The sequence below is a fragment of the Pelobates fuscus genome, chromosome 1 (genome assembly GCF_036172605.1).
Source record: "Pelobates fuscus isolate aPelFus1 chromosome 1, aPelFus1.pri, whole genome shotgun sequence".
In the NCBI taxonomy this organism is placed as follows: Eukaryota; Metazoa; Chordata; class Amphibia; order Anura; family Pelobatidae; genus Pelobates; species Pelobates fuscus.
This window is the reverse complement of record NC_086317.1, coordinates 485049001-485070719: the sequence shown is the minus strand read 5'-3', so window position 1 is coordinate 485070719 and position 21719 is coordinate 485049001. Positions and strand designations below refer to the sequence as shown.

General features: G+C 37.7%; 1 protein-coding gene across 1 annotated transcript in view; it reads right to left on the bottom strand.

Annotated features, from left to right (window-relative positions):
- Window positions 1-1543: 1543 nt before the first annotated feature.
- Window positions 1544-21719, bottom strand: part of LOC134573036 (gastrula zinc finger protein XlCGF57.1-like) — a 70812-nt gene continuing 50636 nt past the window's right edge. Inside the window, exon 5 of the mRNA XM_063432416.1 lies at window positions 1544-3101. Within this exon, the coding sequence (XP_063288486.1) occupies window positions 1690-3101 (1412 nt within the window). The 3' untranslated portion in view covers window positions 1544-1689. The remainder of the gene's footprint in view (window positions 3102-21719) is intronic.

Here is a 21719-nt window from a genome sequence, read left to right as displayed (position 1 = left end):
ACTAGTAGCTTTCCCTGGGTGCCCCTGGTTCGGCACTTTCCCTTCATGTGAATAGAACCAAACGCTGGCACTCTGGTGGCCGTTCACATGAACCAAACCCACAAATAGTCCCAGCGATACTTACCTGCTATGGAACTAAATTCAGCATGAGGACTTTGTGGGTTCCCGGTCACCTCAGTGGGACATAGCAGCGAATGTTATGGAACTGTTTTCGGTATGAGGTGAACCAAGTATTTCAGTGACAGGGTGTTCTGTCACAGGGATCATTATGATCAACCAAATTATGAGTCAAGACAAACGAATCTCCTTCTCTCAAATTGAATCAAGTTATAAATTACCGAAGAAAGAATATTTTCCCACCTGAGAAAAAAAAACAACTTTATCCAACACAATATCATGGATGTTAGTTCGAAACTGAGAAAATCACAGATATTTTTTAACACAAGCCAGTCAATAAAGTAACTTCAAGTAACTATCGTTAAGAGTGGCACACTGCCTTTTATAAAGTAAATCACTCTGTTAACTGTCTTAATCTAGTGGAGACACAATTTAAAGTATTAAAAAAGATGGTATCTTTTTTATCTTGTCCCTACCAGATTAGCCAAAATGTTGATTGCACAATCCTCCACCTGTTGGAGATGCAGTAATAAAGAAGAAAAGTTTCTCCATATATGGTGGGGCTGTAATAATAATATTGCTAGCTTGGCATAGGAGTTTTGCATATTTTAAGCTAATAACAAAAATTGAAATCTCAAAATCACCAGGTGTTGCTCTTTTTCATTTAAAACTCCCTTCCTGGGGAAAAAAGTGGGTTTTTTTTCTTCATTTACTTTATGATTGCAACAAAACTGTTAATAGCCAGAAACTGGAAATTTCCAGAAATAAATTTTGAGTAGATCAGTTAGGCTAAGGGATGCTGAACTTAATAAAGTTATTACATTGCTTTTGATAAAATAAGTGGTCTTCTCACCCCTCCCCCCTAAGTATTATGTTTTGTATATGTTTTTACATCTCTATACCGGTTAGGCAGATATGATGTATTCAACATGTTTGCTATTCAGCTTCGTATGGACTATCTGCCTCCATATTTGAATTTCTATATTTGTAATTGTATTTTAAATGTATAAATGAAATTATCTGAATAAAAATAAGATACGTTTAAAAAATAACAAAAGAATAGAGTCATTGTGATTTGGTCAACATCATTAATTACTCACCAATAGCTCTTAAATAATAATAAAGATCAAATATCAGATTGCTTTAGGGCCATTATTATTTAAAATATCAAGAAAACTGTATAATTTACAGAAATTCAAACACTAACATTTAGTATGTCTAAAAAGTTATTCTGCATCTAATTTATTAGATAACTGCTGTAAGTGATAAAATAATGAGGAAAAAATGAGTACTAAAGATGAGGCTACTGAACACTTCATTTATCAAGATTTTTTATTTTACAAGCGTAGGAAAACAAAGACAACATTTACAACTTTATACTTTACAGAATAATAAACAACTCTAAATATAGCCAAAGTATAAAAAATGGCACCTGATGAAAATTATTTATCATATACAGTGTCAACACATGAAAGGCATTGCAAGATACTTCATCTTTCAGATTTAAGACCAAGATAGTCAAACTGTAAAGATTGTCTAAATCTGCTATGCTCTCAGTTCTCTTTGAATTCTTTAGTGAATAACCCTAATAGAGTTGACTATAACATTTCCCACATTCAAAACATCACAACATTTCTCTTTTGTGTGAATTTTCTGATGTCTAACAAGAAGTGCATGCCGGCTAAAACATTTCCCACATTCAAAACATGAGAACGGCTTCTCACCTGTGTGAGCTCTCTGATGGCTGACAAGATGTGATTGTTGGCTATAACATTTTCCACATTCAGAACATGAGTACGGTTTCTCTCCTGTGTGAGTTCTCTGATGTCTCACTAGCTCTGATTTACGGACAAAACATTTTCCACACTCAGAGCATAAGAAAGGTTTTTCTCCTGTGTGAGTTCTCCCATGTGTAACAAGACCTGTGTGCTGGCTAAAACATTTTCCACATTCAGAACATGAGAATGGCTTCTCACCTGTGTGAGTTCTCCTGTGTGTAACAAGATCTGATTTACTGACAAAACCTTTCCCACATTCAGAACATGAAAAAGGTTTTTCTCCTGTATGAGTTCTCTGATGTCGAACAAGGTCTGATTTGCTAATAAAACATTTCCCACATTCGGAACATGAAAAAGGTTTTTCTCCTGTATGAGTTCTCTGATGTCTAACAAAATCTGATTTTATGACAAAACATTTTCCACATTCAGAACATAAGAAAGGTTTCTCTACTGTGTGAGTTCGGCCATGTGCAACAAGATGTAATTTATGAACAAAACATTTTCCACATTCAAAACATGAGAAAGGTCTTTCTATTGTGTGAGTTCTCCCATGCGCAATAAGATGTGATTTACGGGCAAAACATTTCCCACATTCAAAACATGAGAAAGGTCTCTCTCCTGTGTGAGTTTTTACATGTGTAGCAAGATGGGATTGTTGGCGATAACATTTTCCACATTCAGAACACGAAAATGGTCTCTCTTGCGTGTGTGTTCTCTGATGTGCAGAAAGATTTGCACGCTGGCTAAAACATTTCCCACATTCAGAACATGAAAACGGTTTCTGTCCTGTGTGAGTTCTCTTATGTGTCACAAGAATTGAGTGCTGGCTAAAACACTTCCCACATTCAGAACACGAGAACGGTTTCTCTCCTGTGTGAGTTCTCTGATGTTTCACAAGGTCTGATTTACTGAGAAAACATTTTCCACAATCCGAACATGAAAACGGTTTCTCTGCTGTTCGAGTTCTCTGGTGAACAACAGATTTTAAACTACAGCTAAAACATTTACACCATTCAGAACAAGGGAAATGTTCTGTTTTTCTATTATCTATCACATTTGTTGACATATAGGATTCAGAGAGATTGCTTGATTTTTGAGAGTTGGAGTCCTTGCTCTTTTTATTATTAGAAGATTCATTCGTAGTCTTGCTTAGTGTATTTCTCTTCATGTCATGTCCTTTAGGATAACGTCTGCTGATGGAACGACCTGAAAGAAATGTGCTGGAAGTTAAAGAATGTATGTCACTATAAATTATTTATTGTTTACTTAGAAACACTGACAATATTTTCGTGACAGATCAGAAACCTGACAAACAATGGGTTTTGAGAAGGATCGTAAAAAATGTTTGGTGTGTCTTAACGCTTTCACTGTCAAAATGTGTTTTCACGCTTTTACTTTCATTTGTTTTGCAAAATGAAATGCATTCCACCTTTTTTAATGCCTGCAAATATACTGGAAATGACAGTTTTCCATCTACAAAGTAAAGAAAAACCCAAAGAACATACCGTTCCTACAGCCAGGAAAGGTGGTGGGAGTGAATCATAAACATGTCAGCATGACATTAGAATTGCAAAGATTTTTATAAAACTTTTTTTAATTCCCGGGGCTTGGAGAATAGTAATTTCGGGTGTCTATTCTTCATATTTTGGGAAGTCCAGTTTTTATCAGTAAGGGTACTTTACATTGATAAATGGCGATTTACCAAAAATGTTTGTCTTTGTATGTCCTTCATTAAACTCTAGAAGCACTGAGTTGCACCATCTATTTTGATGATATTGCATAGTGTTGGTATAAGGGCTTTTCCTGCTATACAAGCTCAGTCTCAATGGGTTAACATGGATTCATTTTATTACAGCATGTTTTTTTTTTTTCTTCTATCATTGCATTATTTTATTTTTTAAGGAAAGCAGGAAATTATTGGTATTTTCAGGGGTTAACAAAAGGAAACATCAGATGATAAGTATTTTTAAAAGTGATTTTTTTCTTTAAGACACCTTGGTGACTTTTGGTGCCTAGTAAATTAACCCCTTAAGGACACATGACATGTGTGACATGTCATGATTCCCTTTTATTCCAGAAGTTTGGTCCTTAAGGGGTTAAAATTAGTTATACGGGCAAAGCTGATATTTACAATGTTAATTTTATCCAATAAACTGCTAATAAACTTTAATTGGCTGCAAAAAAAATCAAAGTGCTTTGTCTTCAAACGTAAATACGAATAAAGTGATTGTGCAAAAAACATCTTGGGTTGGGGCTCTCATTCTAGCTTTTCGTTACGGGATCCAGTGGCATTACCAGTAATTGTTAACACATAGAACAATTCTCTAATTGCAGTTACAGTGAGGGGAAAAAATACTTTGATCCCCTGATGATTTTGAACGTTTGCCCACTGTCAAAGAAATGATCAGTCTATGGTTTTAATGGTAGGTGTATTTTAACAGTAAGAGACAGAATTACCAAAATAAAAAAATCCAGAAAAACACATGTCAAAAAAGTGATTGCTTTGCATATCAATGAGTGAATGTATTTGACCCCTTTGACTTAGTATTTGGTGGCAGAACCCCTGTTGGCAATCACAGAGGTCAGACGTTTCTTATAATTGGCCACCAGGTTTTTGTCCCACTCCTCTTTGCAGATCCTCTCAAAGTCATAAAGGTTTTGAGGCTGACGTTTGGCAACTCGAACCTTCATCTCCTCCACAGATTTTCTATGGGATTAAGGTCTGGAGACTAGCTAGGCCACTCCAGGACTTTAATGTGCTTCTTCTTGAGCCACTACTTTGTTGCCTTGGCTGTGTGTTTTGGGTCATTGTCATGCTGGAATACCCATCCACAACCCATTTGCAATGCCCTGGCTGAGGGAAGGAGGTTCTCACCCAAGATTTGACGGTACATGGCCCCGTCCCTCTGATGTGGTGCAGTTGTCTTGTCTACTTAAGAGAGTGCTCCTAATCTCAGATTGTTAACTGTATAAAAGACACCTGCGAGCCAGAAATCTTGCTGATTGATAGGGAATCAAATGCTTATTTCACTCATTCAAATCAATTTATGACTTTTTTGACATGCGTTTTTCTGGATTTTTTTTTTTTTTGTTATTCTGTCTTTCACTGTTAAAATACACCTACCATTAAAATTATAGACTGAATTTTTTTGTCAGTGGACAAACGTTCAAAATCAGCAGGGGATCAAATACTTTTTTTCCTGCACTGTACAACCCCTTCCAAACCATAATACTTTGTTTAGCATCATTTAGTTAGCTTTACAAGCAGGACGGCATAGTGAAAATACAAACAATACCTACTGTAACCCAAAGGTTCCCGAATTATAAAAAGATAGAAAGACTGATGTAATGGCCTGCGGGTACTCCATCTGAGTACCTCCATTACTTCTCATTTTCCTAGCCGGTTTTCAGACCATCCGATGTAATGGATGTCACGCCAAAGATGCATAATTCATTGTTGCACTATAGAATATTGCCATGTAATTTATGTAGTGCACATATGAATTGGCCACTTGGTTGCAAGATCAGATGACAAATGGGGTAGTGTGAATTGCATAGGAATGTAAAAGGGGGAAGATGGTTTGCATATGGTTAATCCCTTGATTAATCAAAGGCTCTGTAAGGTGTGAGAAGTCACACATAAGTGGCCTGGAAGTCTAGCTCCAATGTAAACTAGCTGACTTCAGCCATATGGCCACTACCTTCTAATTGACGAGTGGATTTCTTTGGTATGTTAATGATCATTAGCTTTCAAGAAAAGAGAAAAAACAAGCCTGGTGTCCCAGTATCATATCCAAAAGAAAGAAAAAATAATATTTACCCTCATTTTTGTTATATTTGGAATGAGACAAGCGCCATCTTCTAAACAAGCCCAAACACGATTGGCATAACAAGCATACAAAACCATGTTCAAATGGTATACCACTCCTGTGAAACTACACCACATGAACAAAACAATTAGTGTTGGCAGGGGTGCGGTTTCAAAGACACAATCATTCACATGTGGTGGGAATGTCCAAAGGTGCAGAATTTTTGGAGGGGAGTATGCAACATATTGACTATATTCCAATGACGAGTGGATCCGGATTCGTGGGTGTTCCTACTGTCCAGGTCACACGACTCCTGGACAAAAACGGACAAAAAACTATTACACAATATATTATATTATTATCTACTATTGACCCTAGAAGTCCCCATGTGACCTTAAGCCACTCATTTTCTTTGCTGCTGCCTACTTGGCTAAGCACACTGATATTGTCTCTGCTATTTTATTATAATGTTCTCTCTATTTTACTTATATTTTCCATGTATTATTCTGTACTGCTTGTATGGTGTGTTTCCCTATCTCTAATTGTGAGCACTGTTTGCTCTCTGCTTTCTACCCTACCTTTCTACCCTACCAGCCCTTTCCCCTCCCACCCCCCCTGGGTTTCCACTCCACTAGGCACCTTGTCCCCCGGTTAGGCCCAGACCCTCTATCCGTCCCACAGAAGCAGATCAACTCTGAGGAGTTCCATTCCCTCCATGACACTACTATTGCCAAGTCTGTAACACAAGCTACTTAGGGGGGTCATGTCGGACAGCCTGTCCCCACTCCATCACCTATGCCCTAACTTCCACTCAACGGACTGCTACGAACACTTTTCCACGTAACCCCCCGAAGAAAAAACAAAAAACAAAAAACAATTGCTCTCAGTGGGCATAGGTCCACCAAGAAATCACGTCATATAAATGCTTATGCCTTCAAAACTTTACAGACGGAGAGGACACGTCCGGTCACATATAATGTGGTTGTACCACAAAAAAGAGCCATCCACTGGGCAAAAATCGGTGAGAAGTTAGAAGAGGGTAAAAGTCTTGATTGAATTTTCCAAATCCAAGTCGGAAATAGAGGAGGCGCTGAGCAAGTTCGATGAAGAGGCCTCTTGCTATTCAGGGACAAAAGTACTGACCATGAAGAAGGTGTGGTTTGCTTCACTCTTCTTGATCCACTGGGAGAACCACTCTTTGACCTGGATACAATCCAAGATCTTCTTTGTTGTACAGCCTTGAGAAGTATATTGCCGTATTAATTAAAAACCTCCTAGATAAGAATGCTACAGAATAAACTTTGGGTAGAATACCTGCGTCCCACAGTCTCTGATATGGCATGCGTCAACCGACTTAAACCCTAAAATCGCCCAATTTTTGGCCAAACAAGATAGAAGGCCAAGAAAGGACTAGATTTCTCCCTATGGAACTGCCAAGATAAAGTTCTAGATATTCTAGGATCCAGTGCTAGAATTTTTAACATGGTCAAAACTACTTTGGCAGATTGTGCACCAGTGGACTTACTGGCCCTCAGGGGCTGGATCCAATGATCTGTGTGCATGATCGGCAATACAAATACGGCATTAGCCACTGGAAGACGCAAAGCAATCCTGATTAAGATTGAGCCAAAGTTAGTTAACATAGCTGTATCTGAGCCTGGACCACAGGCAAAAGGCCTCTTTTTTGGTGATAATTTTGTTAAAGAACTTGGCACTTACTTTCGTACATTTACTGCAATTGCTAAGTTGCAAGTCAACATAAAGAGAATGTTCTTCCAGAGATTTTTTTGGTGGGGCCAGCAGATATCGGGGCTCCGCTCCCTTCAGATTCAAGGTTACTGAGACCAAGTCAACTTTACCGTTTTGTCAGACATTTTGTGGGTAAAATAAATGCTATATTGCAAGTCACAGTTTAGCATATATTACTCCATTTTGTGCTTGTAGAATGTAAAAGACACATACACATTTTTTTTCTTTTCTCTTGAACACTATTCAATTAGAGAAAAGAAATAAGGCTTGTGTCTATCTTATTCGCAGTCCAGGTCGTCAAAACATTGGAATGTAAGCAAACATACACACACTGCTTGACTAAGAATCTAATGTGAGATAAGGTGTCTTTTCACAGGACATAACTGCATATTGCAGAAAATAATTTGTTAGAAAGAAAGGCGGGTTGAGAAAAGGTGCATACTTAAAATATAGAATTAGAAACTTAATTATATAGACAAGATATTTCTCCTCTTAAATATATATTTTTTTTATATTCGAGATAGAATTCTGAATAGTTATTAGTTTTTTTTTTTAAATCCTAAACACTAAACAGTTGTTATATGTTAAAGAACATATTATTACTACACATATCTATTGTTCTAACAATATGGTCAGTGTAACCAGAATCCAGACACAGATAAGCTAATGTGTGATTGTCTCCTAAGATAAACGTTTCTTATGAGCATTAAACCATAAGACAGGTAAGGCGTCATGACGTGTGGGCGTGAGTGCGTGCGTTCGCCGTGATGACGGAGTAGGAGGGGAGCCCGCCATGCCTCGCCGAGGTAGCCGCGCCTGAAACTCTCCCACGCTGTGCAAGAGATCGATCATACAACCTGTTTATTTTCCCCTCAAGGAGTGTCCCCATGCTGGCCTTTGGTGTCGGAACGGAAGCAGAACCGAACAACAGTGCCAACGATAACCGCCGAAAACTGTGTGTCAACAGCCGCAGCTCAAGACTCGGAGTGCTGTCTCTCTAAAACATACTTCGCTTTGTGTCCACTTGGTTGACGTTTTGAAGCCCTGCTGGAAGTGTACTATGTATCCCTATTGTACATACGCTGGGAATAATACGGTGAAGTAGAACTTTATATACTTGAAACCTTTAAATTTTTTCTGCACTCCGTAGCAGCGAGTACAAACGCATACCTTAATTGCCTGATATTGAGTGTAAACCCAAAAGTGCTGACATTTATACCCTGAACTCTCTATACTCTGAGCTTAATCCAGCTCAATAAGTAAAAAAGGCAAAAGGAAAAATACGGGAAAAAAAAAAAAAAAAAAAAAAAACAAGAGAGACACGATATCGATATAAGCACACAGGTTTTGTATTTGTTTTTTATTTTTTTTCTCTTTCTGGCTATGGTTGAGGCACCAATTACCGTGCAATAAGGGGCAAAGGCTGAAAGAACCTTGATCACAGTATAGATATCAGGCAAATTCGACAATACATTTAAAAAAAAGAAAGGACGAGAGGAGGGGAGCAGTGCTGGAAAAGGGGGGGAAAAAAAAAGTTCACAGAAGGTTGTAGGTAGCAGGGAGAAAGAGAAAGTAAGAGAAAGTAAAAGACAAGCAAAAGAAAAACTAAAAGAAAACGGAAAAGACTTAAGGAAGATCTAAGCAAGTCGGACTAAAGACTGAATAAAGATTGATTGGTGGGCTTGTTCTCTCCATAAGCTGTGAATTGCTATAACATGGCTACGAAAAAAACACATGAAACCAAACTCTCTTCTAGGAAAGACAAAAAAGACCTCTCCCAAGATAAATCTCAGGATAAATCACTCACAACATATTTTTCCCCCCAGCAACATAAGAACTCCAAACATAGATTAAATGAGATGGATGTGACCTTGGAAACTTTGGATCCAGGACCAATAAGTAATCCTGATAAAGAGTTAATAACCATTTCCTTGCTCCAAACTAGTTTTAAGACCAACCTGGATGAGTTCAAAGCAGAATTGGCTTCAACTGCCGCAGAAATCAAACTGGATATTAAAACTGAAATAAAAGTTCTCGCTGCAAAAATGGAAACTTTTGAAGACCATCTCAAACAACTAGACTCCCAAGTAAAAAATTTAACAGAAGATCACGATAAAACTCAGCGGGACATTCTAAATCTTCAAAACAAATTATCTGATTTAGAAGATCGCTCTAGACGGAAAAATCTACGCTTTAGAGATATTCCAGAAAAAGGCAGTCAAGAGGATGTTAAGCAATCCGTGACGGAGTACTTAATCATATTGGGTGTCCCCTTTAAATCTCCAGATTTGATAATCGAAAGATGCCATAGGACATTCAAACCACAAGCTATTCAAAATGATTCTCCTCGAGACATTATAGCATGTTTTTTTTCATTTGACTTCAAAGAAACCATCCTGAAACTTGCAAGAACCAACCCAGTCTCTGAAGGTCCTTTTCAGAAAGTCAAAGTATTTCAGGACTTATCCTTCGAAACTAGAACAAAACGAAAAACATTCAGCTTTGCCACTCGATCTCTGAGAAGCCACAATATAAAATACAAGTGGCTTTTCCCTCTAAAACTCAGCCTTTCCTTTGAAGGCAAGAGAGAAATATTTGAGACCAATGCATCTCTAATAGATTGGCTCAAAAACAATAAATTATTGCTGTAGATTTATAATCGTATAATATAGGGGGAAAAACGCCCTTAAGGGTGGTCAGAAAGTGGAATAAGAGAAATGTGATGAGAGAGAGAGAGGGAGGGGAGGGTATTTGAAAATTATATTAATTAAGGCAATTTTTTTTTTTTTTTTTTTTTTTTTTTTTAACAATTTAACATAGGAAAAAGCAACATTCACTTGTTTTCATTGGGTCTCTATAAATATGCTAATTATCTTACTCTTTGATAATGTAGACACTGCCTGGGCGTCCCCCACTAGATGGATATCCATGTGTAAATAACTCCAATATTATTCTACATGTACTAAAGAAAATCTTATTTGATTTAATTAATATGTCAAAAAAGGGGGTAACAAAAAGCAAAAAAAAAAAAGACAGGTAATGCTGTTCTCAATGCCCTAGGCGGTGGTATATAATATACTATATATTTGTGAATGTATACAAATGTAACATATTATATAGCAATTGCAAGAACAAATTAGATATATATTATAGGCATTAAGATTAAGGTATTGATAGATAAAAGAATGCTCTGTCTTTTTTTTTTTTTTTTTTCTTTACAATTTGTCCTTATTCTATATTCGTGGGTAAAACCACCCGGAAGGGGGAAGGAAGAGAAAGGGGGAAGAAAAAGGGAAAGAAAAGGGGGAAATAACATAGGATATCACTTTTTGCGCTCACATATTGCATAATGTATTAAAAATATAAATTAGTCACCATAGGTATCCTATAGGTGTTGTATTATAAGAAGGATACCCATGTCTAAGTAAATTCACTATCACTTTATAGGTCTTATGTAAAACTGCTGCTAATCAATTAACACTTTAAAAGCTAACATTAGGGAGTGGTCCCAAGTGAGATAATTCACCACAAACTCACCAATTTTTCCACAAGCTTAAGTCACTAGCAATTAACGTTTACACACAAAATATTCTTATTGTGTGCACTATGTATAAATAATGATAGACTAATTAAGATATTTATAAATTAAATAAAAATTTGGGGATTTTTTTTTTTTTTTTTTTCCCTCTCTTTCCCTCTCATTGTCTCTTTCCCCCTGCTATATAATGGGAGAGAAGCAGCACAACAAAGGGAGGGCAATTCAGGGGCGGGTTTCTAACTCAGGCATGGTTCAGGGTTCCCCTCTTGTGTAGCTATGCTACTCGATTTTCATTGTACCTATATGGCTTTCAATGACTACAATAGCATTAGGTTTTTACCTAAATGGTTGAATGTAGATGGGGGGCTTATTCAGTGCCCTCCATCAGACGGTATACATGTTGGGTGTTGTATTCCTTTTTTTTATTTAAATGATAGCGTGACAAGCTATCTTTGGTTTTGTTTTTTTCAGGAAGTCAAAAAATATTGTCTATATGTATTTCTATGTTGAACTTTTTATCCCTGAATGTCCAGGGGCTTAATACAAATAAGAAAAGGCACAGACTGTATGATTCATTGATGAAACTAAACATACAGGTAGCGTTTCTACAAGAAACGCACTGGCTTAAAGACACTAAACAAACTTGGGGTGGAGAAAATTTTGCAACGGTGATTCAGGCCTCACTAACAGAAAAAAAAAAAAGAGGTGTGGCAATTATATTCAGAAAAGATATTAACTTGGATATTCTCCATATTGAATTGGATTTAGAAGCGAGGTTTATTATTCTATTATGTAAGATTGAAGATAGAGTTTTTACTCTGGTTAATGTCTATTTACCTAATGTCGATCCAATGACCAAATTTTCCCTGATAATGGATAAAGTCGATAAAATCTGCAGGGGACATTTGATCATTGCCGGGGACTTTAACTGTGTTAGTGATCCAGCTATGGATAGAACTTTTTTATCTCCCTTATCAAACAACAAAGGAGCTATCAAACAAGCAAAAAAATTGAATAATATTTGTAAACAATATAATCTATACGATATGTGGAGACTATTACACCCTTCTGAAAAAGATTTTTCCCATCTATCCGGGGTGTATGGTACTTACTCCCGGATAGATTTTTGCTTAACAAATGCCAACACCATTCCGCTCTTTAACCATATTAATCTAAGGGAAAACACTTGGTCAGATCACAGTTTCGTCCTATTTGATCTTGGGGATTCTCCCCCTCTACATCGTAATACTTGGAGACTAAATGATAAAATTTTAAAAGACCCTAGTAATAGGGAGGACCTTACCAAATTATTGAAATATTTTTGGGCAGAAAACGACCCGGGAGATACCTCTCCGTTAATAAATTGGTGCACTCATAAATCGGTAATGAGGGGCTATCTAATTAAAATAGACCACTTTCTTAAGAAAAAGAACGGCACAATACTGCCTGACTTATATATCGAATTCTACTCATGTTCTAAAAAGAATAAATTAAAATCTTCTCCGGAGTTGAGAACCCAATTAAAAGTTTTACAAACTCAAATTAACTTAAAAGAAGAGGAAAAAATTAAGCAAAATATATATAAACTAAAATTAAATCATTATGTCTCGGGCAATAGAGCGAGTAAAGGCTTAACTAGGAGATTACGCAATCGACAAGCAAAAAACAGGGTAGAAAAGCTGGTGGTTGACCATATTGTATACTCCACTCCATCTGAGATTGGACAAAAGTTTAACCAGTTTTACCAAGACCTTTACAATCTAAGGCTATCCCCAGAAACTAAAGACATCAAGGAATATTTATTAAATTCCCAATTGCCGAGAATTTCTTCCCAGGATTTGACCAATTTAAATAGAAAGATTTCAACCGAAGAAGTACAATTTCAAATTGAGAGATTAGCTACAAATAAAACCCCTGGTCCTGATGGTTTTTCAAACTTATATTACAAATATATGAAATCCTATCTTTTAAAACCTCTTATGGAAATGTTTAATCAACTCGCAGAAAATGAGGCCATACCTAAGGAATTATTACAATCCAATATCGTCCCAATTTTAAAATCTGGAAAAGATAGTAGGGACCCAAGAAACTACAGACCGATCGCATTAATTAATGTAGATATGAAAATATATTCCGCCATTATTGCTGAGAGATTGAAAACGGTCATTACAAAACTGATCCACCCAGATCAAATAGGGTTCATCCCCGGAAGATGGGCATCAAATAATACTCGAAAGCTTATAGATATTATCGGTTCAGCAAAAGACCATAAGGAGCCCCTCCTGGCCCTGTCCCTGGACGCAGAAAAAGCGTTTGACAGGGTCGGGTGGGACTACCTTAGAGAACTCCTTAAGGCATACGGCTTTAAAGGTTGGATATATACTGCAATTATGGTACTGTACTCTTCCCCCTCGGCCAGAACTGTAGGTCCCAATATTACTTCGTCCTGGTTCGATCTTAAAAACGGAACAAGACAGGGGTGTCCCCTGTCACCGATTTTATATATTCTTTCTCTCGAACCTTTCGCGGTTAACATTAGAAACAACCATTTAATTAAGGGGGTCCCCACTAAAACTCAGGAGATAAAGATTGCACTATACGCTGACGATGCCTTGGTTATTCTCATATCTCCGGAGGAATCATTAGCCGCACTCATGAAAGAAATAGATACATTTTCTAATATTTCTAATTTCAAGTTAAATGTATCTAAATCCACAGCTTTAACCATCAATTTATCTTCGACACAGGTTGAAAGACTATCCCAAAAATACCAATTTATTTGGACTGACACAGAAATTAATTATCTGGGTCTTAGTTTTCCAGCAAATGCCTCTCATATAATGGAGAGGAATGTAATGCACTTAATGAAAGATATGAATCAAAATTTAAAAAAATGGAAAAACCTCGAGACCTTATGGACAGGTAGAATCAATATTATTAATTCCTATATTTTACCGAAATGGCTGTATCTGTTTTCAATGGTCCCTCTCAAAATCCCTAAAGGTTGGCTTTTAATGATCCAATCGGCTATTAACAAATTCATTTGGAATAATAAAAAGCCTAGAATAAGTCAAAAAAATATTTCAAGGAAACTGTCCCAGGGAGGGCTAAACTTCCCAAATATCATAAATCTTTATCATGCAAACATTATACGACATATTTACATTTTACAAGAACCACAATTTTTTACTGAACCCTGGTATAAAATGGAATCCGAAGCTATACACGCTTCTAGCCTTTATTCCTATATCTGGTCAGATACTGGTAAGCTTTCGAGAGTGCTACCGTACTCCCCAATATCGCTGGCCCACACTTTGGAAATATGGACAGAAATTAAGAAAATCTTGGGTTTAACCAATCGAATCCTTAGAACCTGCAAATTAAATATATTAGAAGCTAATGTAGAAGATTTATCATTGAGACACTGGCCTAATAAGGACACTTTAACCATAGCGGATATTATGCAGGGTGATAATATTTTACCCTTTCAACAGTTAGTAGATAATTTGCATATTCCATCTAAAGAAATATTTACTTACTTTCGTATCAAACACTATATTCAGAAACATGTTGTTCAATCTACATTCCCATGCGTTAAAGAGCTGCAAACTCTATTCTCTTTTCAAACTGTACCCAAGATTATCTCGGTTGCCAACTCGCTACTTAAAGGCTTAGATCCCTTCCCGCATAGACTGGTTAAAACATGGGAAAAGGAACTTAATCTAGTGATCTCCCCAAACGACTGGTTTTCCTCCTTAATTTGGGTAAACAAATTTGTTCATGGATTGAACCTGACTGAGTGCCACTTTAAGCTTTTATATAGGTGGTATTATACTCCAACAAGGTTGGCTAAAATGTACACTTCTCAAGACTCAACTTGCTGGAGATGTGGCACCTATTTAGGCACATACATTCATATTTGGTGGTATTGCCCAGCACTTAAGCCATTATGGGCCTGGACCTTCAATATCTTTTCGGAAATATCAATGAATGAGGCTTCGTTTAATGATTCAAACAAAAATCCAGCCTCGGCCCTCCTTCATCTGAATTGGCCTTTCAAATCAAGTAAATATAGATGTTTAGCTACTCACTGCTTTATTGCAGCCAAAGTTACCATTGCAAGACAATGGAAATCTTCCGAGCCTTTTCAGAAGGCCTCTCTAATTAAACAAGTTAAACTTCAATTAACAATGGAAAATGATATTCTTAATACCTGGTTACTGGCCTCAAAAAAAAGAGACTGGTATTTACTTTGGTTAAACACCTGTTCCCTACTATATGGCAATTTATAAATTTTTCATGTGACGGGGGAGGGGACGGGGGTCTGACCACTCAGTAGATATACCTCTATGGACAATAGCTTTCTTAGTTTGTGGTTATCTTCTAGGGATATACTCCCTATCATATTTCCACAGACTCTGCGTATATAATATAATAACGACTTCCTCAGTTAATTTTTTTTTTTTTTTTTTTTTTTTTTCTTATTGGCATGTTTTCTCTTTGTGTTTGCGTGGGGGATGGCCTGTTGCACCTTAATTAACGTATTCTCTCTATACAGTAGGAACTATTTATATCATTTGGTGTAATATGCAATATGTATGTTTGTAATGTATGTATTTTTCGAATTGTACTGTAATATAAAATATGAAAAAACATTTTGAATAAAGAAGTATTGAAAAAAAAAAAAAAATAAGACAGGTTTACACTTAATAGATATTCCTACAGTGCACCATCCATGCTTTGTTGAATTGGAGGATATACATGTCAGCCACCTAAAATTACGCCAGGATTGCTGCCTCTCTGTCTGTTAAAACTAACCAAAACTTATTTGATGTGACATTATCGACATGATGAAGTAGCAAGCAAATTGGCTGCCCTGTGATGTAATTTTTGTCATCACAATCACTAAAATCCTTAAGAGAAAGTAGTTATTGTCTTGGATGATGAAAATGTTCATGGAACAGGTACACCATCTGTTGGTCAAATTTAATAAATTGACCATTAGGATAAGGTCAACACTCATAATAGTGCACACTCATGCGGTGCCATTGGTCATTTCAAATAGTTGGGTGTGAATTTGACAGATAAGAAAATTCTTTAAAATAAGGAGACAGAGAAACTTTAAGGGGGAGATGACATACACTATGAATACATGCTCAACACTTATTTGAAGACACACCTTTTCCCTCTGGAATTCTTGAGACACTCTGAAATTTATTAGCCAGACCACCTCTGGACCTTTTCCAGAATTCCGTTACACTTAATTTCTCCATCTCTAAACCTTTGAGACACATCCTAACACACTTCACACTCATACATCCACTCTTATATCAAATGGATTATTACATCTCCAGGACACCAAAGAACTCTCTACAAAAGACTGATAGATAACTGGCTTATTTCAAATTTTCCTGAAAATAACATATGCCTGGATAATGCGGATATAGATTCCATTTTTTTTTAATCTACACTGAACAAAATTATAAACGCAACACTTGTTTTTGCTCCCATTTTTCATGAGCTGAACTCAAAGATCTAAGACTTTCTATGTACACAAAAGGCCTATTGCTCACACAACACAGTGCCACAGATGTCGCAAGCTTTGAGGGAGCGTTCAATTGGCATGCTGACTAAAGGAATGTCCACCAGAGCTGTTGCCTGTGAATTGAATGTTCATTTCTCTACCATAAGCCGTCTCCAAAGGCGTTTCAGAGAATTTGGCAGTACATCCAACCGACCTCACAACCACAGACCACGTGTAACCACACCAGCCCAGCTCGAGACTCCGATGAGGACAACGAGCATGCAGATGAGCTTCCCTGAGACGGTTTCTGTTAGTTTGTGCAGAAATTCTTTGGCTATGCAAACCGATATGGGGCATGACCCAGAATTGTGTTTAGGACTGCGGCCTCATCTTGACCGCTCTGGAACCATACTATAAAGTAAATTAATGCCATGGCTTTCACCAGTTTGGAGATCCGAAATATGCCATTGAGGTTTACGGATTTCGCTCGCTTGGAGGGCAGCATTGCACCATCAGGCGGAGCAAGAAGTATGTCAAATCCGCCGCTTAAGGTTCTTGCTGCGGCGAGCATCCTCCAGTGCCACAAATCTTTGCTCAAATGTCTGCTGTTGTAGAGACTTCACCTCCTTGCAAGTGTGCTCCTTGTTGTGCATTACTTCTGGATTCTTGCTCCAGGGCTACCATGCGGCCGGTCAAGCTCTGGATATCTTTCCAGATGTCAGCCACACCGGCCTTGATATTGCGCATGAGATCCACCAGCAATTCCTGCATGACGGGCTTTGTAATTGGGAACGAGTCCAACTGAGGCACCGAAGGGGCATGTAAGTATGCTTCCTCTGCTCCCAGGATCTTTGTCGAAGCAAGAGGCCATGTTGGGCTCAAGGTCTAGGCTTTTCTGTTTTTTGTTTTTCCTCCCATCTAGATTAAACTCATCGGGGAAGCAAGGTGCGACCCAAAAGTGAAATTAAAATTTAAGGAAAAAAGCTGCATCTGGATTTTTATTGCTTTGTGCTGCATACTCTGTCCGAACTCTAAATAATTCCCTCAGCATTTTTGTAATATATGTCTTATCTGTGGTGGGGGGGCAGACTGCCTCATTTTGTCGATGCCTGGTGCATGTTAACATTAGATGCTTGGGTCCTACAAATTATTATGGGTTACAACAGATTTTGTTCAATTCCTTGATATTGTACAATGTTTCTACCTAATAGGCTAGTTTTCTCTGCACTCGACAGGTCCTCAGTGTCAACAGAAATATCGTCTCCAGCGTCCTAAGCAACCTGTTCCTGGTTCCCAAGAAATTAGGGCGTGTTTGACTGGTCATCAATGTACGCCCCCTAAACACATTTGTCACATACCACCATTTTAAGATGGAAGGTATCCACTTCTTCCGAGATCTACTCCTGTTAGGGGATTGGATGATCAAACTCGATCTACAGGAGGCATAGCTCACTGTCCCGATGGCCAAAAACGGTCAACAATTCCTTCAATTCCGGTGGGAAGAGACCATGTGGCATTTCAAATGCCTTCCCTTCTGCATTTCACCAGCCCCCAGGTGTTTCACCAAATTGGTTAAACCAGTATTCGCCCTTCTACGCAGTAGAGAGGACCGTCTGATATTATGTTTGGACGACATACTCATGATGGCACAGGAATCTCATCTGCCCTGCAAACATCTGTCTTGGACAATAACACTATTTTGATAATCTAGGCTTCTTAATCAACTTGGACAAGTCTGTCTTTATACCTTCTCAATCATTTAATTCCTGGGTTTCAACATCGATTCCATGTGTGGGGCACTTCTACTGCCACCCTCCAAGGTCAAGTCTATCAAGAGGAAAATCTGTCACTGAGACAACTGGCCAGGACAATCGGCCTTCTCTCGATACAAGCCATTTTTCAAGGTCCGCTTCCAACTGAATGCTAATTTGGTATTTTTTTAGTTTCTAACTTATAAATTGTTAGGCAGGATGTTGAGGTTTCCCTGTGCTTTGTAGCTGTGGTTGCAGCTGGGACAGCCTTTTCCTTTTTATCACCCATTTCATATACCGTCCTCAGTTCCAACCATGCTTGCCAAATACTCATTTAATAATTCTTCCCAATCTTGCTGCAATGCCAAATTGAGATTTGTTTCAAGGAATATAGAGGAAGGAAGATAATATCCCATTTGGCTCTCCTTAAATCAGATGTAATTTTATTACAAAAATCTCACTGGTCAACAGCGGAGAATAGGTTGGTATCCCCTTTGATAAGTACTTGAATTTCTTCTCAATATTTTTTTTCCTAGTCTATATCTACCCCCCCCCCCCCCCCCCCCAGCTTTTCCGCCTGACAGTCTCTGTCATTTTGGAACCTGATTGCTAGCTTACCATACTCAACTTTTTGTTTGTGGACTTCCCAGCTTAGAATGGCGTTCCAGCATCAATGGAGGAGATTCCGTTTGAGTTCGTGAGTAGGGAGCATGACCAGTGGTCACCCTACCCCAGTTCTCTCCTTTTAATATTGTAAATTTGACCTTTATTCTGCCACGTTACATATTCAATGTGTTTCAGTATTTTCAACCTATGTTCGGCCACACTATATATTCACGATGTTTCAGTAGGTTCAGCCATGCTACATTTTCAGTCTGTTTCAATTCATTCAGACTTTGTTCGGCCACATTACATACTCGCTGTGGTTCGGTGTATTCACTCTATGTTCAGCCATGTTACAGATTTACTGTGTTTCTGTACTTTTGGCTTATGCTTGGCTATGCTACATATTTACTGCACTTTCAGTACATTTGGACTATGTTCAACCATCCTACTTATTCACCATGGTTTCAGTACAGTATAATTTTGGTACAGTACATTCGACTGTTCAGCCGCAATACATAGTCACATTTGGTTTTGTACATTCAGCCATACTATACATTCACTTTGGTACAATGCATTCCTCTATGTTACATATTCAATTTGGTACCTTACTTTCAGCATACATTTGGCTATGCAACATAGTCACTGTGGTTCACTATATTTGACCTATGTTCGGCTGTGCTACACTTTTGATTTGGGTCGGTACAATCCAATATGTTTGGACAAGCTTTCATTACCTTATTTTAAGCCTGGTTTAGCTATGCTACTCACCAGTAGGTATTTACATATCATTTTTGTTATGTTATCAGTTAGTTACAGGGTTGCAGGTATGTTTTCACTGTATGTTTTCACTGTATGTTTTCACTGTATGTTTTGAAGGCTGTAAGAACCTTCTTAATCTCATGCATAGCACACATTTTATCAATTGCTTCATTGTGGTATTTATCTTATAGGGTTTTTTGTGGTTTTGTGACTGTGATCCTTGTTGGCTCATTGAGGCTGCATGCACAGTACTGGATGGTTTTGTTAAAAGGCATCTGGCTCTGATTTGTGTAAATCTTTCTTTTGTTGAGGCATAGATAAGGTGGGTACAGAAAGTAAAACGAGAGATATTTAAGGTGGTTAAACATCAAACTTACAGTAATATGCACCTGATTATATACTCCATGACTCGTCTGCCTCGTTTGAAAGTTATAATAAACAGGCCAAACTGAAATATCATAAATCACATTTTAACATTGTTAGCAGGCAATGATAATGAGCTATGTGTGTTTTAAAAGGGGTTTGGCAGACATTGAATTAATAGTTAGCTATGTCTAGAGGGTCATCAATTCTACCTAATGTGGACAATTACTAAAGCATGCTTAGTTATGCAAAGGTCTGCTGCTGTAACCCTGCTCTCTGGTCTTACCATGAGCACGATTATTAGTAAAAGACCATTGATTTGTACAAGCTAGGTTAACATTTCTAATTGTGTGGACTTTTCAGGTATCTTTGCATTCTGGCTCTGATTTGTATTGTTATAGCTACCTGGTACTTGAACCACAGACTAGCGATACAGCATACAGTCAATATATTTATTTGAGTCAGACAGTATATTGGCCAGCATGGTCTATATAGCAGTGGTATTGTTATTGGTATTATAAGTATGCAGTTGAAGGTTAAATGGTTCTATGTCACCTGATCAGTAGACAGTACTTTGCAACACTAAAAGGGTGCAGTTTGCTTTAGTTCATCATACGATTACCAGTTGTCAGAAGGAGAGGTAATGGGGACCATGTTCATAACAAACTAAACATCCCCACTCATCTTCAGGAGAAGTTATACTTACAGGTTCTCACAGTTCCACTTATTACGTTATTTGGTAATTTCCGTAAGTAACATTCTCTTGTGCTTCGGGGTATCAAGTATGCTACTTCATTCAGTATACCAGGTTTTGTTTGGGTGTATATAATATTCTCGTTTAAACGATGTTATATGTTAATTTCCATGTATCATCACGGTTATGTTTTGTACTATGCCTTTCTATCGCAATGCTTAATTACTCCAAACTTGCGGCAAGTCGATATTTTGTAATTATGTACCCTTGCCTCTTAGTATATACACCTCACAGGGGTTGTGTTATTAATTTATTATAGCCACCTCCTTTACGGCCCATCTTGCGTATCAATATACATTATGAACATATCAATACATCACGTCTCACCATGTGTACTTCAGACCGGTCCTTGATTATCCAGGGATATTTATAGCATATATGGTCAACTGGGTAACTTATTTAACTGTTAACTGTATTTGGTAATAAGTGTCACTATACTATTTCAGTGTTTTGAGCTTATTTTACTTACTTTACCGGCAATCATACAAAGGCATTTTCATGGTGTTAGTAACAGTTTTAAATTATGAACACCAAGTTCCCTGATGTCACTTTCCGTTTTTTCGTTCATACATCTTTTTGCCCTTCATTTTCTATTCACTTATTCATACTGCCAAATTCTAACATTCTAGCTTTCATCAGTCTGCCGGGTGCATGTCTATTTAGTCATGTCAGATTTTCATTTCACATTCACGCCTTTTTCAAGTCACCACGCAAGTGACTCACTTTACAAAACTACTCCCTCCTTATGACAACCACTTGCTCAACAGAATATTACCTTTAACTTGGCCTGGCTGTTAGGGAGCCCTAGGTGGCCATACTGTCAGGATCGGGACAGGGATCCAACACGCAGAGTACAAACAGGTACAGGGTACGTATACCGGACCTTAGAATGGCCGGACTAACGTAAGTAGAAAGTAAAGAATGGTCTAGAGACAAGCCGAGGTCGAGGGAACGAGAGAGCAGGTAAGCGA